The sequence below is a fragment of the Narcine bancroftii genome, chromosome 7 (assembly GCF_036971445.1).
Source record: "Narcine bancroftii isolate sNarBan1 chromosome 7, sNarBan1.hap1, whole genome shotgun sequence".
Classification (NCBI taxonomy): Eukaryota; Metazoa; Chordata; class Chondrichthyes; order Torpediniformes; family Narcinidae; genus Narcine; species Narcine bancroftii.
In genome coordinates, this window is record NC_091475.1 from 161,642,624 (window position 1) to 161,666,296 (window position 23,673).

At 43.7% G+C, this 23,673-nt stretch overlaps 1 protein-coding gene across 3 annotated transcripts in view; it reads right to left on the reverse strand.

The window, feature by feature from the left end:
* The window catches only part of LOC138739287 (TBC1 domain family member 8-like), a 93,415-nt gene extending 81,633 nt beyond the window's left edge, over nucleotides 1-11,782 (reverse strand). Inside the window, exon 1 of one of the 3 annotated variants that reach the window (XM_069891053.1) lies at nucleotides 11,346-11,782. In XM_069891053.1, coding sequence (XP_069747154.1) covers nucleotides 11,346-11,472 — 127 coding nt within the window. In that variant the 5' untranslated portion in view covers nucleotides 11,473-11,782. The remainder of the gene's footprint in view (nucleotides 1-11,345) is intronic. The other 2 variants (XM_069891052.1, XM_069891054.1) reach the window with 2 other exon arrangements.
* Between the last annotated feature and the right edge of the window lie 11,891 nt (nucleotides 11,783-23,673).

The following is a 23,673-nucleotide window of genomic DNA, read 5'->3' on the forward strand; positions in this document are numbered from 1 at the left end:
CCTACTTGCCAAGGTTATTTCACAGTCACTTCCTTCCCCTCCCCACCCACCCCCCCGCCCCAACCCAATTTCTCTCCCATAACCCTTTTACTTCATTCAATACAGATAGTCCCCAGGTTACAAACAAGATCAGTTTCCCAAGTCTGTCTTCAAGTCAAATTTGTAAGCAAGTCAGAACAAATACAAACAGATCTTAATTAGCATCAGTTCGTCAAATGTTTGTCTTAGTATACATTTTTACCTTTCTATGCATATAAAACTACTGGAATCAACTTCTTGAAGTAGGCATCAAGGGAGACAACATGATCCAACTTAAAATGGCAGACTGTGTTCTCCTTCCTCGAGCTGACGAACTGCAGCTTCAGGGACTACCTGTACTAATTTCCTATATAGGACATGTGATTCCTCTTTATCCAATCATTAATCAAAATTCCCCAAAGCTTACCACCTTTACTTCTAACCCTTATTGAGATATGCTGATTCCAGACTGTTACAACTTGCTTTCAAACTCCTCCAACTTGTCAGATGTTCCCTTTTAGCAACTGCTCCTAACCTACCTCTCCAGAAATTGCAGATGTTAGAATCTAGAGCAAAACTGAAATATATCTACTGAAGGAAGATTAGGGCACCATCATTCGGAGAAAAGGAAATGGTTGATTTATCATGTCATAACCCTTCATTGAGATAGAGGAGTCATAACTAGTAAAATAAGGACAGAGATGGGAGGGGTGAAGGAAGACAAATCATACAATGTGGTGTTGGAGATAGCTAGAGGAGGGTGATAAATGGAGAAAAAGCCAACAATGTTGGAATCAGGCCAGATAAGGTGACAATAGCAATATAACACAAGCCCACAGTAGAGCGCAGGAACAGGCCTTCAATCCACATTTGTGTGCCGAATAAGATTCTAAATGAAAATAAAATCTGGTGTTTGTGCCTGAAAGATATCCAAATATCCACTTAATATTCATGATTAGCTAGAAAAAATATCCTTAAATGCTGCTATTGTATCTGCTTCCAACATGATTTCTGACAGCCTGTTTCAGGCACAAATTACACTAAAATATTTACCCCACCAACCCCCCCCCCCCCCCCCATCTCCCATTTCCCTTAATTTTCCTCCCTCACCTTAATGCAAGTGTTCTAGTGTGAGATGCTTTTGTCTTGAGGAAAAGATTTTGACTGTCCATTCAATCGCTGCTTTTCATAATTTTATTCACCTCTATTAGGTCTCCATAGCCTCCTACACTCCAGGGAAAAAAAAGCCACCAAAGTTTGTGTAATCTCTCCCCATAACTCACTCTCCAAACCAGGCCACATCTGGTGAATTTCTTCTGTACCATTCCAAAGCCTCCACATCCTTCTTGTAAAGGAAGGACCAGAATTGCACATCTTATTCCAAGTACAGTCTAGCCAAAATCTTATATACCTGTATTTAGAGGAGAAGTGAAAGACAGATGGAACTAAAGTTGGTGATACAGATGAAAACTTCCAGTTGCTGAAATGCAGGCAAAGGTTATGTAACCAGAGGGAAAGAGGGATGAGAATGACTGGATGGAAGGGGAAAGAACAGCATTAGCTCTGAAGAGAGAGGGGATTCATAACACGAGCATTAAATTTTAAAAAAATTTAAATAATTAAGCTGTAGACTGCCCGGGCAGAATAGAAGGTCTTGTTTACATTGGCTCTTACTCTGGCAGTAGAGAAGGCCACGTATGGACAAGTCAGTGTGGGAATGGAAAGGCAAATTGAAATAGCAAGCAACCTGAAGCTCAATATGGCCACTGCAGACAAAACACAGATACTTCCTCCAAATCAGACAAGCAGCAGACAAGTCTGGAGGAGATGCTCAGGAATTTTGCCTCAGAGCTACATACATCTTCCCCTTCTCATCTGCCTCTCCCTTTGGTTCTTTCCTCTACCCACATTTAACCAAGAGGAATTTCCCTCTTCTCCCTCCTTACTTTAGTTTAACCTGGTCCATCACCTTTCACTTCTCCCCTAATGGTTTCCATTATACCAGATCCCAGCATTGGCAATCTTGGTTTCCATTTATCTCCTCCCTCGAAGTGTCTCCAACTTCACACTGTGCAACTCATCTTCCTTCAGCTGAACTTTTTTCCTCATCTTTCACCCTTTGTAATGGCATCTGCCAGTCAATTGCCTCCACCTCTCCATGTGTCCATCATCTTTCACCCCTCCCTAGTTAACACACATTGACACAGACCCCTATCCTGTTAAAGTTGGTCTCCAATAAATAAACCTACTGAATTTTAGACTGCTACAAGCAGCCTATATGATTTATTGGTAAATAGCATTACTACTGTGTCAGACAATAAAAAACTTATGGAAAATATTCCAAATGATAGATCAGCACAATTGTTTTATTCAAACGTGATTGCGTTTGCTGACAATACTCAAGAAACTTCGCTGAGGATTGAGTGAAACTAGAGAACTGGAAAACATCAGCCATGTTGTTTTCTTAATAAATAAATTTAAAAAAAAATCAAGTCTTTCATTTTATACATCTTTCCTATTCTCCTCTGAGCATCCCAAACTACAGTTAAATGAAATTTTGTTGCATTGTAGAATGTTTTGTTGTGCAAATTGGTAGCTATTAACTACAAAGTGAAACAGAAACCAGATAATGGTCTCTTTTTGTTTTAAAAAAAGGATACGACCCAGACAACAGAAATAATTCTCTTGTTCTTCCTCAAAAAGGTGCCATTGTTCCTTTCACTTCCATTTGGAGAGCAGAGTAGGCTTAAAATAATCCAAGAGTGCAGTGAGTGTCAATCTTGTGTCCTTGCTAAAGTTCCTGCAGAGGAATTTGAACCAAGATCTTGACTCCAGGGCAAGAATAATGCCAGTGAAGGGAGGCACTTTAAAACTGAACATTGTACGGCTTCTCACTATATCATTTTTAATTCAGTCATCACGTGCAACATAAGCCACAATTGAATTTCGAAACCAAAACTTGTTCCTCTAACAGAGCAACTGATTGCCAACCATATTTTTGTACATCAAGAAGCTGTATTACCAAATGAGGGTTTTATGCAGTTTGTTTAATAGAACATTGTGGCCTCTTAACCGATCTATGGAACAGAGGTTTTAAAATAACTGACTGTTACCCAAATAACAGTAAAAAGCAAGCGATGTCAATAAAAATTCTCTGTTTATGCCCTTCAGAGTCTTCAGGACAGACAAAGCTGCAAAATCATTGTTAATAATGCTGTTAAACAAAATATCAAATCGTAATTCCTTGTATTTTAAAATGAAGTAATTATTCCTTTGCTGTCCCTGTGGATAGCAAGCCAAGCAGAACTTTCATTGTTCCAAATAAAAACTTCTGGTGTCTTCATATGTTACTAAAAGCATCAGAATTTGGATATTTATGCATGGTTAAGTTAAAACATTTTCACAACTGATCCTCTGAAGCAAACAAATTAGGACTGTAAACTACCAGCATAGAGGGAGTCAGCTGCAATTCTCCCCCTGCCATTGTCAAAATTCCTTCCTGACTTATGTTTACATTATACGTGGTCTTTAAAAAGCACATAACCAAAATTTTTTTTTTAATTATTCAAGTTGAAAGGAATGATTTTCCAGTCATCAAGTTTAAGAGACTACAAAAATAAGTCACAAAACCTGTGTTTTATTCAATCAACAAAAAAAAGTTAAGAGCAAACCAGGTCACTTGATTCATCCATGTCAGTAGCCAAAATCATCTAGCATTTTTTTTTTAAAAAAAGGCTTAAGTAAAATTTTTATCTCCATACACACACACACACCTACACCATGGTGAACAAGGCAGGGAGGGAAAGAAGGAATCAAAAAAATTAAACCATTAAGGCCATGATGTAAAATTAAATGGTAGATGGCCATTAAGTTGAGGAGTGAAATTCAACTCTAAGCCAATGGGATTGTGGAGGTAGAGTGTGTGTTTGGAATATGGTGAAAGTGAGAGGAAGAAAACACACAAAGAGGACAAATACAGGTTAAAACAACACCGTCAAAGTCTCTTGGTACAAAAAGTGCCCATTCAACAACATTTGGAAAAATGCTCTATTCCGAATATGGTTCTGAAATGTAAATTACATGCTTAAGTTTCAGAGGGACATGGTAAAAGTCATGGCCCACGAGTCAAAAGGTGAGTGCACAATCATATGATGCAACTGCCTCTGGTAAAGACAATAAAATACAAATTTTAAAAAGTTGGCTTTGGAAAATGACAGTTTTGTTATCCTTTCATAAAACTGCCAAAACATTCATTTTTTTTTAAAAAAAGAGGGATTATTGAAAATGCATGATTGTATTCAAAGCCTTTTAATGAGTAGTTAAATGACAGAAGCAATAAGATTAATTTATCAATAATTACTTACAATATTAAAAAGGAGCAGGGAAATTAGGAATTTATTCTCTGAATTATAATTTCTCCTCTCTCCCACCCCCTGCTAAAGGCAAGCTTTTTAAAAAATAATAATAATTCTGTGCATTCTAGGGAGTGATCATTAGATTTTTAAAAGGATTTCCTTTAGCACTAAAATAAACCAAATAGATTTCACCATAGTAAATTCATACCAATCATGAAATTCAATTAGGTAACTATACCCCAAATGTTTTCCAAACATTTTCTTTCCACCTTAAGTAATCCCTTGCTAATCATAGCATTTATGGCATAGGGATTGCTTAAGGTGGAAAGAAAATGAAAAGAAAAAGTTTGAAAACCACTGTTTTAATCGTACCTAATTGACTCGTTATGTGCTTGGTTTCTTAAGTCCAAAGGAAATGGGCCAATGACAATTTTTCTCAAGCAAAATATTTCAGTAACAATTGGGTCTAGAGCAGTGGTTCTCAACCTTCCCTCTCACATACCACCTTAAGCAATCCTTTACTAATCACAGAGCACTGATGGCATAGGGATTACTTAAAGTGGTATGTGAGTGGAAAGAAAAAGGTTGGTGAAACCACTGCAGCCAGACACTTTTGCACCATGCAAAAATTAAACATTTACAAATAAAAACTCAAATTTTAAATGTTGTCCCAAAAAGTTTCATCAATAGAATCAAGACAATTTAGCTGCCGAATTAAGAGTTCAGTTATTGTGTCATAATATCAGATATCCGATATCTTAAAGAGTGATAGCAATTTAAATAGCAATTAAACTCTTTAAAAAATGAATTTGATCAGAGGATGGAAGCTAGGCTTCAAATTGAGAGAGCACAAGTACCTCACATAACAATTATCCTGGAAGAATAAAAGAGAGATTACCAAGCCAGACAATGAGCAGGTGCACACAAAAGGCATTAGTGAATAAATATATTCTCTGGGCAGCACAGATTTGACAGAACAAAAAATAAAGGATGTTTTGTGAGGGTCCTTGTAGAGTCACCTGGTCTTCAAAATTTGCAAAATTTAATACCATCATACAAAGTGATAGCTGGACACAATTATGACTTGAAAAGATCCCTTGAATGCCAAAGATCTTGTGCACCAAAACTGCTTTGAAACCCATCGTAAAATATAGTTTTGGAGTCATTGCCACAAGTTTATTTCAGGACTAATTCAGTGAAGAATTCTAATGCACATTCCTCAAGATATTGATATCCAATAGTGGCACTTTGCTACTAATGTGTGCAAGATAGGTGACCAAAAAAAGTTGGTTTCAAGGAAAGCATTTCTAAAAATGACATGTGGAGAAATTTCTCCAATTCCTTCTGGGATTCGAGAAAATTAAGGATCAAGGTCAAGAACAAGACAACAAGAACAGGCATGTGAAATAGAACACATGCAGCAGAATTTCCAAGATGCTCGTTGACAGTGGGTGGAAGAAGGGAGGCCAGTCAGAAGAGTTGTGGGAATGTGGGTAGGAACAAAGGTTTCAGCAACAAATGAGATAGCCTAACTAAACCAGACCCCCCCCCCCAAAAAAAAACAAGTCATAGAGGTAGAAGAAATCAGGCAGAGCGATAGATTGGAAGCACAAAATCTAATGAGATGAAGGCTATGAACAGATAGAGGAATAGGTCAACTGTGGCAATTAATTCAGAGTAGGGAACCATTTATAGCAACAACAATGGGAAGTAATCAGCCAATCTTTAACTGGAAAAAAGTTTTAAAAGTTTAAAGTTAATTCAGGATTGCATTTTTAAACAGTTCAACAACAAAATGAAAACCAAGTGAAGAGATCAAGGTGATGGTGTCGTTGAATTAACAAGGCATTAAATCTTGTTGAGGAGTCTAAGGAATGGCATCATAAATGGTGCAGCCAGATGGTCAAATGAATTGATGGCACATAGTTGAAAATTGGATAGAGCAAGAACAAAGAACAGTTTCTTTCCAACAAGCATCAGGCTCTTGAAATTCCCCCTTGTAACACTAATCATGGATTACTCTGACACTACATGGACTGGCTGCATTATTGTAACCCCATTTTATATTGTATATGGTAACTGTGAATGTTATCTTTTCATTTATTATTCCTTCATTTAATTGAGCATACACCATTATAATTTCTTTAAAAAAATTAAATACTTGTTTGGCTCCAGCAAGAATTTCTGTGGATATGTACATTGCACAAGATGTATGTCAATAAACTCATTATCAGAGGTCATTCCAAAGGGATCACTGAAGGTCATTCTTCATCTCCAGATAGAAAGGCAATAACACACCTACTCAGAGTGACATTGCTCCAAAAAAAAAACTGCAGTTGAGTGGAGGAGGAACCAGATGGTCACAGACACAATCTTATTATGCATTTCATCAGAACCCACTACTTTTAAAAAAAAATGTATACTTGATCAAAGAAATTCAGCAATGATGTTGCAGGTAAACTGAGCAATGATTCATGAACTGGAATTGGTGGATTCTTGCAAGGATGGGTCCCATTCTGTATTTGCAATGGATTAGTAGAAAAACTGGACGAGGGAGCCTACAACAAATTAGAATTCACAACCTTTGTAAAGCAGCAAAGTTGGATGAAAAGTGGACCATCTTCTCCCCACACATTTTTTTCCCTCATCCAATGCACGGACAAGATAGAATGCACCTTTTCCTACCTCAGTAAACAATTTAACCTCACAAATCTAAAAATTGCAGGTCGACGCAAGGTTTTAAACTCAGACACAAACCAGACTATGTGATCAACAGCTAGACCAAAACTAGTCCAATATCTAAACACAATTTGTATTCAACCTTCCCCACTTCTGAAATCCAACCCATCCATTATTCTACCCAGAGGCAGCAATGTTATGTGCAGGATTGAGCAATTTAAAATGATAATATTCAATGTTATGCATTCAAAATTCCATAAATATTTTAATTAATTTAAACAGTTTTTAAATGTTGGTTGGTTGGTTGTTTCAGTTGGTTGGGATCACCTACGGCTCCTAGAATGCTTCCACCAGCGTGGTCTCCGCTCCATCCTCAACATTCATTGGAGTGACTTCATCTCCAACATCGAAGTACTCGAGATGGCAGAGGCCGACAGCATCGAATCCACGCTGCTGAAGATCCAACTGCGCTGGGTAGGTCACGTCTCCAGAACGGAGGACCACTGCCTTCCCAAGATCGTGCTATATGGCGAGCTCTCCACTGGCCACCGTGACAGAGGTGCACCAAAGAAAAGGTACAAGGACTGCCTAAAGAAATCTCTTGGTGCCTGCCACATTGACCACCGCCAGTGGGCTGACATCGCCTCAAACCGTGCATCTTGGCGCCTCACAGTTCGGCGGGCAGCAACCTCCTTTGAAGAAGACCGCAGAGCCCACCTCACTGACAAAAGATAAAGGAGGAAAAACCCAACACACCAATTTTCCCTTGCAACCGTGTCTGCCTGTCCCGCATCGGGACACCAACGAGCCCGCAGCTGACGTGGACATTTACCCCTCCATAAATCTTCGCCTGCGAAGCCAAGCCAAAGAATTGTAGAATGAACGCAGATGTAGTGTTGGAAAGATTAAATCAATTCAATTCAAAAAACACATCACGTTTACAGCCGTAATTTAAGAGACCCCAGTTGCCCAAGTTGCCAGGCTGAAGACTGAAGAAAGCCACTACATCATAGACGTGGCTGTGATTTTCAAGAAAATAAACCAAACCATTAACCAAAAATAAAACCCCAAAGTTTAAACCCTGTTTAACAACCCCTCTCTCACGAACACACAACGCCGCACGACATAAAAAGATACTGCAGAGAACCCCCCCCCAAAAAAAAAAGCTGGCGCTTGGCTGACCCAGGTGAACAACGGAGCTGGATGGAGTCCAGCGGTGTTATTCTGTGCCAGGTGGTGGACGCCGCTCGAACACTTAACCCGGCTCACGTCCAAAATCGTGAGCAGCGCCACACGGCCCTCAAAAGTGCATACCTCAATTTAGTTATGGGTTACATGCAAATCCAAGTGGGAAAAGGCGACAATCGGCTGGCAGCGCGTTGGAGAAACTCCGCAGTTCCTTTCAAGCGCGGAGATGGAGGAACGGGCTCCTGCCCCCATTCTGCTCAGACCTTGACCAAGGGTTCAAGTTCTGCTCCACTGTTAGACCTGCCGAGTTTCTCCAGCATCGTGCTTTTACGTTCAGATTGTTTTAAAAATAGTATTTAGCCCAGATAAGCCGGCGAAGCAACAAGAACCCAAACAAAGCACAATAGGGCTGACCGCCAGTCCAAGTCAGGCAGACGCTGCTCTTGTCGCCGAGGGAGAAACATCTGCACGGTTACGTAGGCTTCAAAGAAGGAGAGTTCCCCCTCCCTCCCTCCCTCCCTCCTCTCCCCCCTCCTCCCTCCCTCCCTCCTCTCCCCCTCCCTCCCTCCCTCCCCTCCTCCCCCTCCCTCCCTCCCCCTCCTCTCTCCCTCCCCCCTCCTCCCTCCCCCCTCCTCCCTCCCTCCTCCTCCCTCCCCCCCTCCTCCCTCCCTCCCTCCTCCCCCCCTCCCTCCTCCCCCCCTCCCACCTCCCCCCCCCACCTCCCCCCCCTCCCCCCTCCCCCCCCTCCCCTCCCCCTCCCTCCCCTCCCCCTCCCTCCCCTCCCCCTCCCTCCCCTCCCCCTCCCTCCCTCCCCCTCCCTCCCCACCCCCCCCACCCCTCCCCCACCCTCCCCCACCCCTCCCCTCCCCTCCCACCCCCCCTCCCTCCCCTCCCCACCCTCCCCCCCCCCTCCCCTCCCCTCCCTCCCCTCCCTCCCTCCCCCCTCCCTCCCCTCCCTCCCCCCACCCCACCCACCCCTCCCCACCCCCCCTCCCCCTCCCTCCCCTCCCCCTCCCTCCCCTCCCCCTCCCTCCCTCCCCCCTCCCACCCCTCCCCCCCCACCCCTCCCCCACCCTCCCCTCCCCACCCTCCCCTCCCCCTCCCTCCCCACCCCCCCACCCCTCCCCCTCCCTCCCCTCCCCCCCTCCCCACCCCCTCCCCCCCTCCCCCTCCCTCCCCTCCCCCACCCTCCCCTCCCCCTCCCTCCCCTCCCCCTCCCTCCTCTCCCCCTCCCTCCTCTCCCCCTCCCTCCTCTCCCCTCCCACCTCTCCCCCTCCCTCCTCTCCCCCACCCTCCTCTCCCCCTCCCCCTCTCCCCCTCCCTCCTCACCCCTCCCTCCTCCCCCCCCCTCCCTCCCCCACCCACCACTCCCCCCCCTCCTCCTCCCCCACCCTCCCTCCCCCTCCTCCCTCCCTCCCCCCTCCCTCCACTCCCCCTCCCTCCTCTCCCCCTCCCTCCTCTCCCCATCCCTCCTCTCCCCCTCCCTCCTCTCCCCCTCCCTCCTCACCCCACCCTCCTCTCCCCCTCCTCCTCACCCCCTCCCTCCTCTCCCCCTCCCACCTCTCCCCCTCCCTCACCCCCCCTCCCTCCTCTCCCCCTCCCTCCCTCCCTCCTCTCACCCCCCCTCCCTCCCTCCCTCCTCTCCCCCCCCCACCCTCCCTCCCTCCCCCCCCCCCTCCCTCCCTCCTCCTCTCCCCCCCCTCCCTCCTCCCTCCTCTCCCCCCCCCTCCCTCCCTCCCTCCTCTCCCCCCCCCCTCCCTCCCTCCTCTCCCCCCCCCTCCCTCCCTCCCTCCTCCCCCCTCCCTCCCTCCCTCCCTCCTCTCCCCCTCCCTCCCTCCCTCCCTCCTCTCCCCCTCCCTCCCTCCCTCCCTCCTCTCCCCCTCCCTCCCTCCCTCCCTCCTCTCCCCCTCCCTCCCTCCCTCCCTCCTCTCCCCTCCCTCCTCCCTCTCTCTCCCCCTCCCTCCCTCCCTCCCTCCTCTCCCCCTCCCTCCCTCCCTCCCTCCTCTCCCCCTCCCTCCTCCCTCCTCCTCTCCCCCTCCCTCCCTCCCTCCCTCCTCTCCCCCTCCCTCCCTCCCTCCCTCCTCTCCCCCTCCCTCCCTCCCTCCCTCCTCTCCCCCCTCCCTCCTCCCTCCCTCCCTCCTCTCCCCCTCCCTCCCTCCCTCCCTCCCTCCTCTCCCCCTCCCTCCCTCCCTCCCCTCCTCTCCCCCTCCCTCCCTCCCTCCTCTCCCCCTCCCTCCTCCCTCCTCTCCCCCTCCCTCCCTCCCTCCTCTCCCCCTCCCTCCCTCCTCCTCTCCCCCTCCCTCCCTCCCCCTCTCCCCCTCCCTCCCTCCCTCCTCTCCCCCTCCCTCCCTCCCTCCTCTCCCTCCCTCCCTCCTCTCCCTCCCTCCCTCCTCTCCTCCCTCCCTCCTCTCCCTCCCTCCCTCCCTCCTCTCCCTCCTCCTCCTCTCCCCCCCTCCCTCCTCTCCCCCCCCCCTCCTCTCCCCCCCTCCCTCCCTCCTCTCCCCCCCTCCCTCCCTCCTCTCCCCCCCCTCCTCTCCCCCCCTCCCTCCCGCCTCTCCCCCCCTCCCTCCCTCCTCTCCCCCCCCTCCCTCCCTCCTCTCCCCCCCCTCCCTCCCTCCTCTCCCCCCCCCTCCCTCCCTCCTCTCCCCCCCCTCCCTCCCTCCTCTCCCCCCCCTCCCTCCCTCCTCTCCCCCCCTCCCTCCCTCCTCTCCCCTCCCTCCCTCTCCCCCCCCTCCCTCCCTCCTCTCCCCCCCCTCCCTCCCTCCTCTCCCCCCCTCCCTCCCTCCTCTCCCCCCCTCCCTCCCTCCTCTCCCCCCCCTCCCTCCCTCCTCTCCCCCCCCTCCCTCCCTCCTCTCCCCCCCCTCCTCCTCCCTCCCTCTCCCCCCCTCCCTCCTCTCCCCCCCCTCCCTCCTCTCCCCCCCCTCCCTCCTCTCCCCCCCCCTCCCTCCTCTCCCCCCCCTCCCTCCCTCCCTCCCTCCCTCCTCTCCCCCCCCTCCCTCCCTCCTCTCCCCCCCCTCCCTCCCTCCTCTCCCCCCCCCTCCTCTCCCCCCTCCTCCTCTCCCCCCTCTCTCTCTCGCTCGCTCTCTCTCTCTCTCTCTCTCTTACCCGAGAGTTTGCCGCCGCTGTCGCCCTGTCTCCGTCTGCGCTGCAGAATGAAATAAGCATTGGATTTGTCCGTCACCCAGAGCTTGAGCGCATTTTTCAACAGCACCTCTTCAGGCTTCAGCCACATAATGAATCCCTCAGGCGGACATGAGAAATAGATAGAAACACCCTCCTTTTGTGGGTGTCCCCTCTCGGGTGATCAGCGCAACAGCTCGAACCTGCTGACATGGACCCAACGCCTTGTGCGTTGCACCTGAACCACAGCGCACCTTCCCGAGGCTCGCTTGCTCGGATTTCACCTCCAATTTCCGGATTTCTCTCGGTGTTTGGAGTCTTCCGGCTCGATCGGAGGAAGTCCCACCCAGGAATGGGCCACCATTCGGACCTCCGGAGCGTTGTTCGTGGCTCCGCTCTGTGCACTGCTCGTTTATCCCGCACGATCCATGAGAATGAAGTCACGTTGCAAAATTGAAATGCCTCCCAGCTGCAAAAGGCTGTGTGGTCGCCTCGGTTCCTGAACCCCCCTCTGTCTCATGTCTAAAGAGAGATTTTATTTTCCAATTATTGGAACAATAAAATTCCTCCTTTGATCATTCATTCTCAGTCTACGATGGGATATGCCCAATAATTTTGTTACGGAAGCTTGCATTTTCTTTTTTAATTCAGGCGTCACGGGTAAAATCAGGATTTATTGCTCAGATCTTCAGATGTTGGCAGTAAAATTGCCTTCTTTCGGCGTTGGAAAGAAGACCCTTCCAAGGTGCTGGGGAAGGAGTTGCAGAATTTAAATCCTACAACAACGAAGAAACAAAGACAAAATCCCGAAATCCAGGCTCCCTCCTTCCCTCAAATATGCTTGTAAAACAGGTGACCCAGAGAGAGAGAGCAGTAGACAAAGGAAACAATAGCAATGTGGTTAATCGACGAGGGAAGGTCGACAGAGATGATGTTTGTTTCCTTATGTGAGTCTTTTCTTCAGTACATTGGACATAAATATCATCCGTGTCACAAGAGTTGCAGATTATTTAACTACATTACATGTACTCCTGACCCAAAACACGCAGTTTGCGTTTCTTGACCAACTCTTCATCATTTTTCTCTTTGCTCTTCCGCAGATACAGATTTGGTGGCACAGGTGGTATAGCAGTTATTGGTGTTTCCTCGTAGCCCCTGGGACTCGGGGTTCCTCTGTGATTGTGCGGGTTTCTCCAGGATGCTCCAGATCCACCCACATTCTAAAAATATGTTGGGAGGTTCATTTGCTATTTGTAAATTGTCTTTCTGGATGGCCAAGCGGGAAAAGAATCAAAGGGAAGTTTATTCAAGCGTGAAGGAAATTAAATTGCAGTAGCACAAAAAGAAGGGATGGGACTGCTTCAAGGAGAGTTGGAATGGACCTGAAAAGTAAGATGGTCTTCTGTGTTGTGGCAGGGATAAACTACCTCTCACTCACTCCTATTTTCATTTCAAAGTGTTTTCAATAGGAATTCCTCTATAGACAAAATAAGATAAAGAAGAGTTTGAAATCAGTTCTGTATAAAATTATGATGGATATAGACAGTAATTTTTTAAAAAATTAAATTTAGACAGACAACACAGTAACAGGCCATTTCAGCCCACAATCCCATGCCACCCAATTAATCTATAACTTCTGGTACGTTTCAAATGGTGGGAGGAAACCGGAGCCCCTGGGGAAAATCCACACAGACGCTGGGAGACAAACAAACTCCGTATAGATAGCAATCGCTGGCACTGTAATAGCATTGCACTAACTGCTAACCATGCTGCCCAGGAATGCAAGTTAGGTTTGTTTTTCCCACTGAGGTTAGATGAGATACAAATCAGAGGACACGGTTTAAGGGTGAAAGTGGAGAAGTTTAGAGGAGAAATGAGGGAGAATTACTTCACACAAAGTGGTGAAGAAGTGAATACAGTCTCTATTTTAACATTTAATAACATTTGGAGAAGTACATGGTCACAAGGGTATGGAGGGATATGTTCTGGGTGCAGGTCAGTGAAACTAGGCAAAATAGTTCAGCACAGATAAGAAGGATGGAAGGATCTGTTTTCTGTGCTGTGACCTTCTGTGGTTCTATGGTTCAGTTTTATCCAGAAGAATTACACTATTCCCATGTCATAAATACCTCCACAGTTGAAGGTGCCTTATGCTGGATATGCAATTAGACCTCATCATATAAATTCTGTTCCTTGGACTATAAATCTATGTCAAGACTCAGACTCCCACTTTGAGCTCTGTAACATAACTGGACTGGACTATTCCAATGCAATTCTGGCATGCCTTCCTTTTCTCACCTTGCAAAAACATGAGGTCATCTAAAACTATGCTTCTGCTTTCCCAACGCATGGCAAGTGCCAATCACCTATTTTTTTTTACTCTGAGACTTGTGCCTTGTCTTTTGGACACATCTGCCAAAGTACAATATTACAATGTTTTAAGAGTTGGTCTCCTGTTGATCAATGGACACCTTAAACTGAACTCAGAACCAGTGTTAAAGCTGGAATCAACCAGTTTGAGGATGCAAATGTGTGCATCCAGTCTATATTCACAGAGGCCTACATAAAAAAAAACATATGGGGGAAAGAGCTGTATGTTTCTGTAACCCAACAGAGTTACAGAAACATACAGTACTGAAACAGGTCCTTCAGCACCCTAACCATCACCCACTAATCATTAATCACACATTCCAATCAATTTCCTTCAGATTTTACCACTCACCTACACTCAAGGACAATTTACAGTGGCTAGTTAACCTATCAATTCACACATCTTTAGGCGATGGGGGAAACCAGAGCACCCAGAGAAAAACATATCTGGTCATAGTTCACAGATGGGGCCTAAATTCAGTATTGAATCAGGTCTCTGAAGCTGTGAGACAGTGATTCTACTGTGTTGTCCACATTGTGAAGCCTTCATATGGTTCAGCATCCAGGAAAGCATTTTAATCCTTATGTGGCAAGGTATTTCATGTAATATGGCCTGTTTTATTACTATGACAATAAATAAATTGAATTGAATTGTTTTGGTTTTTAAAATGGCTTAAATACTAAACATTGAATTCTCTGATTCCAGGTAACCTGCACACCCTCCATTCTCTCTCCTTTCTTTCCCCTTCTGATCCACCCTGGTCCTCACAAACACATCCTTTTTTTTCCCAAAGCCAGCCTCCTGTTACCCAGTTTCTTGCTCCTCTCTCCAATCTGTTTCCATCCATCCATCACACAGACCCTCAGCCCTCTGGGCTCCCTGTCCCAACATCCATCCCTCCCTTATCTGTTTCCACTTATCATTTTCTTTTCTTATCAGATTCTATAATATTCAGCTGTTTGTTGTCTCTATTTATCATCACCAAACCTCTGTCTCAATCCCCACACTTCTTCCACATGGCTCCATTTGTCCATCAACCCCTCCTCACTTGGATGCACATAATGCTTGCCAGCTCCTGCCTCATTCCTCGACCTCACCTCTTTACTCTGGCTATATGCCGTTTATACTCTCTGACCTGATAAAGTGTGTCAACCCAAAGTGTTGGCTATTCCTTTGTCTCTGTAGATGAAGCCTGTCCTTTTGAGTTCCTCCAGCACCTAATTTTTTTGCAGCTAAGTTTATACCCTTAAGTGTCAAAGCTTTGTTGTTTTCTTTATCTGAATGCTCTCTTTGGTCTGATTTATTACAAGACTGCTATTAATTCAAATATCATTGATGTCAAGATTTCAGTTGGACGAAGGGAAAACTGAGATGAAAATGGGGAAAAGGGGGATGGAGGTGGTGAGGAAGCTGAAAAGAGATGTAAACAAGATATAAGATGGCCACGTTAAACTATATGACTTTAAACATTAATGGAATAAATAACCAAATTAAAAGGAAGGGGCTATTAAATTTAATGAAAAAAGAAAAAAATAGATATAGCATTTGTGCAGGAAATGCATCTAACTGAAGGGGAACATTACAAATTAAAGAGAGACTGGGTAGGATACGTAGCGGCAGCATCATATAATTCAAAAGATAGAGGTGTAGCCATATTAGTTAACAAAAATGTACCAATCAAAATAGATCAGGAAATAATAGATCCAGCAGGAAGGTATGCAATGATAAAGTGTCAGATATACTCGGAATTTGCTCAATATATATGCACCTAATGAGGAGGATCAAAAGTTTATGCAGGATATTTTTTTTGAAGAGTGCAAATACACAAGGAAATATATTGATAGGAGGGGAATTTACCCTTAATTTGGATCCAATGTTAGATAAAACTGGACAAAAGTCAAGCAGAAAGAATAAAGTAGCCAAATTTATGGTTAAATCAATGCAGGAAATTAAACTTATGGATATATGGAGGAGGCAACACCCAAGAGAGAAGGAATATTCATATTATTCAAGTAGGCATAAAACATACTCAAGGATTGATATGTTTTTGTTGTCAGCCCATATTCAAGGGAGACTTAGGAAAACTGAGTATAAAGCTAGACTACAATCTGATCATTCACTCGTGTTATTAGTAATAGAACTGGAAGACATCCCACCAAGAACATATAGATGGAGGTTAAACTCCATGCTACTTAAAAGGCAGGAATTTAGAGAGTTTATTGAACACCAATTTAAAACATATTTTAAAATAAACATGGAATCAGTGAAAGACAAATTTATATTATGGGACGCAATGAAAGCCTTCATTAGAGGGCAGATAATAAGTTATGTAACTAAGATGAAAAAAGGACTACAATTGGGAAACAGAGCAGTTAGAAAGGGAGATAGTAAGTACAGAAAAAGAACTAGTAAAAAGGGATAATATAACGAAAAAGAGAGAATTGGTGGACAAAAAATAAAATACGAAACATTACAAACATATAAGATGGAGAAGAACATAATGAAAACAAAGCAAAAATATTACGAACTGAGAGAAAAAACACATAAAATATTAACCTTGCAACTTAAAACAGAACAAGCTAAAAGAACTGTATTGGCATCAAGGAAAAAGGACAAACAAATTACATATAACCCAATAGAGATTAATGAAAACTTTAAGGAATTTTATGAACAATTATACCAAACTGAGAATGAGGGGAAAGACGAAAAAATAGAAGAGTTTTTAGCTAAAATTGAACTGCCAAAATTGCAAGAAGAACAAAACAAACTGATAAAACCATTTGAAATGGAGGAAGTACAGGATATATTAAAAAAGCTGCCAAACAATAAAACGCCAGGGGAGGATGGATTTCCAAGTGAATTCTATAAAATATTTAAAGAGTTATTAATTTCTCCTCTCCTGGAAGTAATGAACCAAATAGAAGAAACGCAAAACTTGCCAGATTCATGTAAGACACCAATAATTACAGTAATACCAAAGATGGGGAAGGATCCATTAACACCAGCATCATATAGATCAATATCTCTACTTATATTATAAGATAATGGCAAAATTATTAGCAAACAGATTGGCCGATAATAGTAGCAAAAATAGTAAAACAAGATCAAACTGGATTTATTCAGGAAAGACGAACAGCAGATAATGTCTGTGAACTTATTAATCTAATTTATGCAGTACAAGGAAATAAGAAGCCAACTGTGGCTGTTGCTTTAGATCAGGGATGTCAAACTCAAATTCACGGAGGGCCAAAATTAAAAACTTGGACTAAGTCGAGGGCCGAACTAAATATTTATTGAAAATTTTCAACATCTGCATGTTTTCTCTTCTTTCAACATATGTAATGTTAAACTTTAGGATATAACTTTAGGAAGATAATGTTACAGGTCAGGAGTAGGTAGCTCAAGTTCACCCTTTGCTTGACCTGAGGGAAACATATTTGGTCCCTGTGGAGATGTAGTCAGCATTCATAGGCTGTGTCCATTTTGGCCTGCATCAGGACTCAGCATTTCCTGCTCACTCCTCAGGCTCTAGGCCTCTATTCACCCTCGACCCACCATCCCTCTACCTGACCAGTCCTTTACCCAACCTCTACCCACCCCATCCTATACACGCCCCTCTACTGCCTCTCCCCTCTACTGCCTCTCCCCTCAACCTGTTCCTCCCTCTACCCATCTCTCACCCTCTAATCACCCCTCCCCTACTCGCCCTGCCCCTCCCCTTTTACCTCTTCCCTATCCACCCCTCCTTCTACTCATCCTTCCCTCTAACTTCCCCTCGCACCACCATAACTTCCCCTGCCTATTACTCCTCACCTACACCCTCTGCCCACTCCTGCTTACCCACCCACTCAGGCCCAGCGCGCTGCCGATCAGCCTTTGCGGACAGCCACCATCTCTCTCTTCACGTGCAGGGCCGAACCAGCCGTCCCTGGGGTCCGCGCGGGTGCAAGCGCTGAAGGCCGTGGCGACCGGGAGAAGTGCGCTCACACTGTGGAAGGGCCGTCCGGTGCCAGTTGCGCGGGGCTTGCGCCGCCCGGGTGCCATGCGCAGCCTCCCATGCCCGTCGCGCCGACAGGCAATCACAGGCACTCGCCAATCCGCCGCACCGCTCGACAGGTGGGAGAAGTGACTGGTTGTGCGGGGAGCCTTCCAACTGGCTTGTCGGCTGATGACATCGACAGACTTCTCGTGTTACAATTTCTCGTGTTACAATGGGGAAGGATGTGCAATGAATGGGGAGGATGGTGGGGGTGACATTACCAAAAAACAGCATCGGCTCTCGCTGCAGGGCGGGCCACCTCTAATACATTTTTGAAATGATCTTGCGGGCCAAATTTGGCCCGCGGGCCAGAGTTTGACATGTGTGCTTTAGATGCAGGAAAAGCCTTTGACAGAGTAGAGTGGAACTATTTATTTAAAGTATTACAGAGGTTCAATCTACCAGGAAAATATATTAATTGGATTAAAGCATTGTATAATGGACTGTTGGCGAAGGTAACAGTAAATGGATATGTATTGAGCCAATTTAAATTAAGTTGGTCAACTAGACAGGTGTCTTGGGTAAACGTATACCTCTCATTTTATTCGTTTTAGATTGGTCACAGTGTTTGAGCTACCGAAAGAAAATAGACACACACATCGAGAGCAGTTCAGATTATACAAATGCTTATTACAAATTCAAAAGCTGATTTCAAAATACAATATGCAAGCCCTTCCCAACTATACTTATCAACGCTTGGACTGGTCCCAACTGCCAAAGCGAGGCAACGACTACACACTTGTAGTAGGTTGTCAGGGCCCTGGTAGCAGCTTCTCCACCTCCCCCGACCAGGACGTTGGCTGGACTCTAGAAGTTCTTCTTGCTGAGAGATGTTGCCACCTCTCAGAAAGTCTCAAACTTCAGCAGCAGGACCATGGCTTATATTACCCAAAAACTGCTTACCCAAGCACCTATTCCCAGCACAGTAAGAAAGATAAGTGAGCAAGCTAGTATGCTAGGCTTCTATCGAATAACGTAATTTTCAGCATATCACTTTGAATACAATGGTTTATTTTGCATCAAGGCTAGGCCTCTGACAGTCTGTGACCAAAACAAGCAGGAAGATTAAATGTTCTTGGTACACAGATGTCCTTTCGTCAGATAACTGCATCTCTGGCCCCTCGGTGGAATTTAGCTTATGTCTGCTGATTCGAAAACACAAGCAGGTTCTCAGCCTTGCAGAAGCAAAGGCTGCAAAAGTAAAAATCACAGTTTAAATCTTCCATTACAACAGGGACGTCCATTATCCCCTCATTGTTCGCCTTAGCAATAGAACCATTGGCAGAACTGATAAGAACAGAAAATAAAATAAAAGGGATATAAAAAAAGGAGAAGGAGTATAAAATCAGCTTATTTGCAGATGACATTATAGTATACCTAACAGAACCAGAAATATCAATAAAAGAATTACATAAGAAATTGAAGGAATATGGAGAAATATCGGGGTACAAGATCAATGCAAATAAAAGTGAAGTGATGCCAATGTGTAACACAGACTATACAGAATTTAAAAAAGAATCACCATTTAAATGGCAAGCACAAGCAATCCGATACCTAGGGATCAGGTTAGATAATAACTTAAGCCACTTGTACAAACTAAATTATCGGCCACTAATAAAGAAATTGCAGGAAGACTTAGAACAATGGAAAGAATTACCACTAACGTTGATAGGGAGGGTAAACTGCATTAAAATGAACGTGTTCCCAAAGATAAAATACCTATTTCAAACATTATCAATTCCCTTGACAGAAAAATTCTTTAAGGAACTAAAGAGAATAATGAGGAAATTCTTGTGGAAAGAGAAAAAAATAACATATAATTTAAAAAATAAACTCACATTATTTGAACAAATTTGGGAACCATACATAGAACATAACAGGGAGAGCTTGCCTCGGACCTCCACCGCTAAAATGATAAGAAGACAAAACGATTTGATTCGGTGTGTAAAAGCAGATGATGCATTTTTCTTGTTTATTTTTCATTGTGTGAAGACATTGTTTTATGGTTTTATTGTATTGTATATGTTGAATATTTATTGGTCTTGGAGGGGGGGGTGGGAAGGGGGGGAGGGAGGGTAGGGGGGAAAAAGGGGGAGAAAATGCCACTGTATATGTATATTTAGTGAGAAACATTTGTATATATTTTGGTTGATATGGTTCAGTGTGAAAAATAAAAAATTATTAAAAAAGGATTTCTCCTGGACAGACTCATATCCATATATTGAACTGTTTCATTATTCTATTTAACAATTTTTAGTATGGTGAATATCTTATTTTTCCTTCTTGCCTTAAGTTGCTGAGTCTTTACTAGGAAACAATCCAATACAAATCAATTTTAACCTCCTACCTCCTCAAAGTCCCATTATTCACAAAAGTCTCAACATACAATTTTTTGCAGGCTAGTTACCAACGGGAAACATTGGTACCAGGCATAATGTCACCGTTGTCTTATATCTACTCACATGCATATCTATATCATTAAAAATTGAATAGTGATATAAAAAACAATGTACCAGAAATACTCATCAGATCAAGCAACTTATTTAAGGAGAAGCATGTTACATTTTCAGAGCAATGGCCTTTTATCAGATCAAGGAAAAGTTAGAAATCGAACATGTCTGGACAGCCATGTGAAATTTCAAAACCTAATTTTAAAATCTTAGTCATTTGAGCACTAAGTTCACCCAGGCCAGGGATTCTTCTGTGGAACATTCTAGTGGATTCTAGGTCAGTTGCTTCCTTAATAAATCTCAGCATTTATCCATTGAATATCTGCACACAATTATTTGCTGCATCCTTCATGGCACTGTAATTCATTCTTACTAATGTTTCATTACTTATGGGGATTCTTATAACCATTAATTTGCCAGAGTATATCTGCCTTGGCTTTCAAAGGCTTTTTGCAAAATGCATGACATTATTGATGACTTTGATATCTGTGGGCAAAATGAACAAATCCAGTGGATTTGTGTGCCATAAAAATTCTTGTATCTTCCTGTCAGTGCTCAATGCTACAACTTTCTATCCTGTCTCTGATTCTTGTACAAGATAAATGCAAGTTTCCCTCTGCCATAAAGATTAAATAAACATGTCATGATCAACAATATTATAATGAATAAACCATTATGTAATTGCTTTTTGAAACTATCTGTTGATTTATTTTTTGCCTTTATGACATGATCCAATAAAGTGAATTGAAGCTGAACTGACAGCAAAATGCTTCATTACCATTATTAAAAATACTTTCCTTTTTGTGGTTTTGTTATTGCACTCTTCTCACCAAGCATAATGGAACTGACAAATGCAGTGCTCATTTCATGAAAGGTTAAGTCTTTTCATTTCATGCTTCCAGAGGGGAACCACAGCACAAGCATTTATATCCCAAGGTATTTCTGGAAAGTAAAGAAATGGATCCCTACCTAAAGCAAATATTGGAACAGCCATCAAAGGCTTGATTAAAGGTGGGCATCCAGAAGATATCAGTGGTGAAGTAGTTGAAGATGACCACCAGTAGAGGAGAAAGGCAAACAATCAAAGGAACACAGAATTGCAGAGCAGGGTAAGGCCACATAGGTTATTAAAGGATTTAAATATGATTATGGGAATTAGGCATTAGAGGTTTTGAAGACAGGATGATAGGATAAGAATGATGAGTGAATACAGGTCAGAAGACATGCAGTTTTGCTTGCATTGAGGTTTTAGCAGGTAAAGATTTAGAGATCAATCAAAAGTACATTAGGAACATTAGATATCAAGGTATAGGAGGTATTGATAGGAATTTTAGCAGCAGATGTATCAAAGAAAGTAATTGGCAGAGATTAAGACTGGTGAAGGTGAGATAGAACTGTGTGGATAGGGAAATATGAATGTTGACCCCATTCATGTGAATTATGCTGTCAAGGGTAGCACGTCTTTGAGCTATAAAGAGGTGTGGCACAAGGATTGCTCTGGTGGTAAATGCCAAGGAATGAGAAAACCTATTACTGATCTGCTTACCTTTTCTTTGACAGGTGATTGTGCAACCAAGAGAAGATGCTCCCATTAAAGCAGTCAATGAAGAAGAAGCATTAGACGAGGATCATTGCTCCACAACATCAAAGACTATAAGAAGAGGAAATAGTCCTTGCTAGATGTCACAAATTATTTAATTCTGAACGTCTTCAGGGCAAATAAAGAGGCTTGGCAAGCGTAAGTAATCTGAATTAAAAACCAGTGGGCAATTTCAAGTCAAGTCAAGTTTATTAGCATCTGATTGTACAAATACACCCAAAGAAACAGCGTTCTCAGGTTATTGGTGCAAAAACATGCAGACACACAACTAGACATAACACACATACAGACAAATGCAGGACAAGTATTATATCTAGAAAAATAAATAAATATTATTTTGTACAAATAAAAGTCTTGATTGTGAGCAGCTCTTGGGTCGTTCAGCATTCTCACTGCCCGTGGGAAGAAGCTGCTCCTCAGCCTGGTGGTGCTGGCTTTGATCCTCCTGTATCTCTTCCCCAACAGGAGTAGCTGAAAGATGCTGTGTGCAGGGTGGAAGGGGTCCTCAATGATTTTGCATGGCCTCATCAGACAACGATCCCGATGAGGGATAGGGAGACTCCAGTGATCCTCTCTGCCACTCTTATGGTCCAATCCATTTCTCTGCAGCAACCGTGCCACACTGTGATGCAGCCGGCCAGGATGCTCTCGATAGAGCTCCTGTACAAGGTTGACATAATGGTGGCTGGTAGCCTTAACCACTTCAGACTTCTCAGAAAGTGCAGTCACTGTTGCGACAAATGAGAAGATGCTGGGTGTCCATGATAGATCACTAGTTAAGTGAATTCCAAGGAACTTGGTGGTCTCCACTCTCTCTTCTATAGAGTTGTTGATGGGTAGTGGAGTGTGGTCATTCCTGGTCATCCTGCTGAATTCCACGATCATCTCCTTTGTCTTGTCCATAAGATTTTCCACTCTGTAGTGTGATTCAGATGAGGCCAACTACTGTTGTGTTATCTACAAACTTGATGACACTGTTGGAGCTCAATCTGGTGATGCAGTCATGGGTCAGTAGCATGAACAAAGCAACAGCTCTGAGGTGCGCCTGTTCTCAGCATGATGGTGCTCAATATTCTGGTCCTGACCTGGTCAAACTGTTTTTGGCTTTGGTTTTTTTTCTGTCAATTTGATGGATTCTAAAAGATAGGCTTGAAGTTGCATTTTATTTGGGCATCATGAATTCCGTTAGGAAGTCCAGGATCCAATTACAGAGAGGGTGTTGAGTCCTAATGAGGATAGCTTCTCCACTAATCTGGGATCAATTGACATGCATGTCTCATTATATGTGAGATTTTCTTATTACTTGAGTTCATTTATTATCATCTGACTCGACATATACAACCAGACAAAGCAGTTTTCTCCAGACCACATTGCATACACATATGAACATAATACACAGCATAAAATAATCACATATATACATAAAAGTATAAATATACCAGAGTAATTTACTCATTTAATTTGTAAAGGATGCAAGGTTCCAGGATACCATTCATCAGCCTTACAGGAAGAAGCTCTTTGTATATGATTTGGTTTTATTGTCAAATTTATGGATTCTAAAATAGACATGAAGTTGTATTTTATCTGGGCATCATGATGTCCTTTTTGCAATGGAACATTCTCGAAGAAAACCTGCCATATGTCTGAAGATTTTTATTAAGAAAGGTAATTTATACGAAGTGGTTTGATATGTCACTAGTTTCAGAAAAATATCTTCATCTTGAGACCAGTTCAAAACTGAAAAAGCAGAATAATTCATGCACATCACCTCTCTATCCCCAACACCCCATTATCAGCAAAATCTATATTTTGCACTTTTTTGTGCAATGGACTCTATCCTACAGAAGTTACTA